A 3,166-nucleotide genomic window follows, 5' to 3' on the forward strand; every position below is an offset into this window, starting at 1 on the left:
GTTACAAATACATTAAACAGTAGCACATACATTTCCACTCCTGCAACAAACAAAAATAATGGGACAACTAACGTTACAGTTATGTTACACAGTAACACAAATACTCCCTCTTGAGTGTCTAACGAAAGCTATGCGACAACTGAAGTTACAAATACATTAAACAGTAGCACATACATTTCCACTCTTGCAACAAACAAAAATAATGGGACAACTAACGTTACAGTTATGTTACACAGTAACACAAATACTCCCTCTTCAGTGTCTAACGAAAGCTATGCGACAGCTGAAGTTACAAATATATTAAACAATCGCACATACATTTCCACTCCTGCAACAAACAAAAATAGTGGGACAACAAACGTTACAGTTATGTTACACAGTAGCACAGATCTCTCCACTTCTGTAACAAATGAAAGTAATGTAACAACAGATGTTACAGGAAGTGAAACTAAAGCCAACATCACCATGGATGTAATATCTCATTCTAATATCACAACAGATGCTGTCGCAGTCACTTCCACATCTGTAACATACCAGAATCCATCTGAATGGCAATCTGTCACAGTGACAACGGTAGAAATGAGCACTGAAAGTAATTCCGAAGCTCCATCGTTTCTCACCGATACAACAGATAATTCAGGTGAAGATTTAACAACGACTGAAGGCAACGTAGACGCTGTTACAAAAGTTACTTACAGCGAAGAAATCACTACATATTTTACAGAAACAGGTAGAAATATAACAAGCGAACCCCCACATCACCTTTTTATTAACGCTGATATAGATCGTAGTATGTGCAATATAACATCTTAGTTTACTACTACTACTACTACTACTACTACTACTACTACTACTACTACTACTACTACTACTACTACTTCTACTACCTCTATAGAGCGAGCAACAAGCGATAACATTACAGATCTGACCGCTATTATTACGACGCATGAAACTGCCCTCTATCAACATTGCAGATCACGGTGCTGACACGGTAACATTTCAGACTGCTATTGACGACAATAAAAATCACGTGAGTAATCAATCCACATTGTAACGCGGCACATGTACTCACTAATGTCGTGATAATCTCTACTATCATTGCTGACATTGTTACAGAACTGAGGACAGAACGTAAAACGAAACCACATCCTATAAATCAGGATCTTACTGGACGACAAGCAATTGTAAGGCCCACTGATTACACAACACAAGCGGAAAGCATTAATAAGAAGCCATATCAAACAATTAGTGAACAGTAACGTAGTTAGGAGTGAGGTGAGTTAACATTGGGAGTAGTTCGACCCGGGGGGACGCTCTTGTGAGGGCAATACTTTTAGGTCTGCTGTATAAGCCTGTATAGGCTTGTAGCGACCTGGGAGAAGGGAACGACAAACTCAAGGGCTGCCTCAGATGGCACATACTTTAGTCACATGACTTCAGATAGAGTTACTGATGGGTTTAATAATCTAAGGAAACAATGACAGTCAATTTGCTACTATTTCTGCTACTGTAACTACTACAAGTAATCCTTTTTACTATAAGCACACGGCTTGAAATTTTTGGGAAAGGGGCTAGTTGATTACATCGACTCCAGTGCGTAACTGGTACTTATTCCAATGACCCCGAAAGGATGAAAGGCAAAGTCGACCTCAGAGAAATTTGAACTCAGAACGTAAGAACGGATGAAATGCCGCCAAGTAGTTTGCCCGGCGTGCTAAAGATTCTGGCAGATAACTACTACGATTAATAAAGACACAGGTTACAACTTCGAAGATCAGCAAGTCACAAGTAACGTGAAATGGTTACGATATTGCACCAAGGATCGCAAATATCGTAGTTGCGATTCCCGAACCGGGGTGGGTGGGTGCATTGAATTCTTATGTAAAGGCATTTCATTTCACGTTGTTCCAGTCCGTTCAGCTGTAAATGCCCAACCCTGCGAAGTACTAACCTCACGTTCAGAGTTAGTTCTATAAGTCCTAGGGACACGAGACCGTAGTATCCAGGGGTTGATGAGGATGATGATGACGATGATGAAATCATTACTTATAATGGGGTAGATTTTACTATAAATGGTGTAACAATGAAAATGAGCTCTGGCTATGAGTAATGACGCTACATTATAAACAAATAATGCTATAACACATCAAAGTATAATTGATAGCAATCGCTCTTACTGATACAAAGATACCTCCCCTTAGTATGACCGACAATAGTTTAAATAACATTATATGTTGAAACAACTGTAGTTAGAAGCACTAACCTCATATATGAAAATACTGACTGCATCATAGATAATACTATAACTTTTTACTGCTGATATATGAAAAAAAAAAATACACTGTTGATCGTATCACTAACCAAATTATTAATACGAATATATTTTCTGAAATTAAACTGTCACACACGATAATCCTTCAGAAACATCTGTTGTAAATTCTACAAACGCTAAAGCAGCAACGACGAATATAACTATGGCGTCCACTCAACTTCCGGAACAGGCGAAACTAATTTATTACAAATATTATGACATAGCCTGATATATTTTCCAGCTCAACCATTGCTGTCGATGTTATTAAAAAAAAAAAATCTACATTTTTTCTACGTCTAAATACTCAGAATTTCAAAGTACGCTCAAAGAGAATAATTCGACAATGGAGACACTATAATATCGATTTTTGTTATTACAGCTTCCCTCTAAACACTGGAACAAATATCCTAGACACGGCGGACCAACTTATTACTCTTACAAACAATCATATTATTACAGACGGTGTTACAATTAAAGCAACAGATTTGAATTCCATAGTTATCAACAGGTTCACTAGCGATAATGGCGTTAACGAAAACGTTACAGAAGTTACTTTAACAAGCAACTCCCTAGTGAATCTCCCCACAAGCGATGTCATAACCAAACAGCAAAAATACAAAACAGTATATGTAAAAATATCATCCAACTAAACATACAACTGATCCAAATTATAATAATAACTATTTGATTAAAAACCCTAACTTCTAACACTGAAAATAAACAAATGCTGAAACAAAAATTAGAAACACAGACAGAAAAAAGCACAAATCTCTCTAATTTATTTTGCCATGAATATATGCAGAAATTACTGTTGTGTCTAAATAATGTCATTCTTTTTTTTTTTTTTTTGCAAAA

At 36.8% G+C, this 3,166-nt stretch overlaps 1 protein-coding gene across 1 annotated transcript in view; it reads left to right on the forward strand.

The window, feature by feature from the left end:
* Positions 1-6: 6 nt before the first annotated feature.
* Positions 7-3,166, forward strand: part of LOC128250635 (integumentary mucin C.1-like) — a 9,224-nt gene continuing 6,064 nt past the window's right edge. The window contains exon 1 of the mRNA XM_052976092.1: positions 7-730. Within this exon, the coding sequence (XP_052832052.1) occupies positions 226-730 (505 nt within the window). The 5' untranslated portion in view covers positions 7-225. The remainder of the gene's footprint in view (positions 731-3,166) is intronic.

The sequence above is a fragment of the Octopus bimaculoides genome, chromosome 23 (genome assembly GCF_001194135.2).
Source record: "Octopus bimaculoides isolate UCB-OBI-ISO-001 chromosome 23, ASM119413v2, whole genome shotgun sequence".
Classification (NCBI taxonomy): Eukaryota; Metazoa; Mollusca; class Cephalopoda; order Octopoda; family Octopodidae; genus Octopus; species Octopus bimaculoides.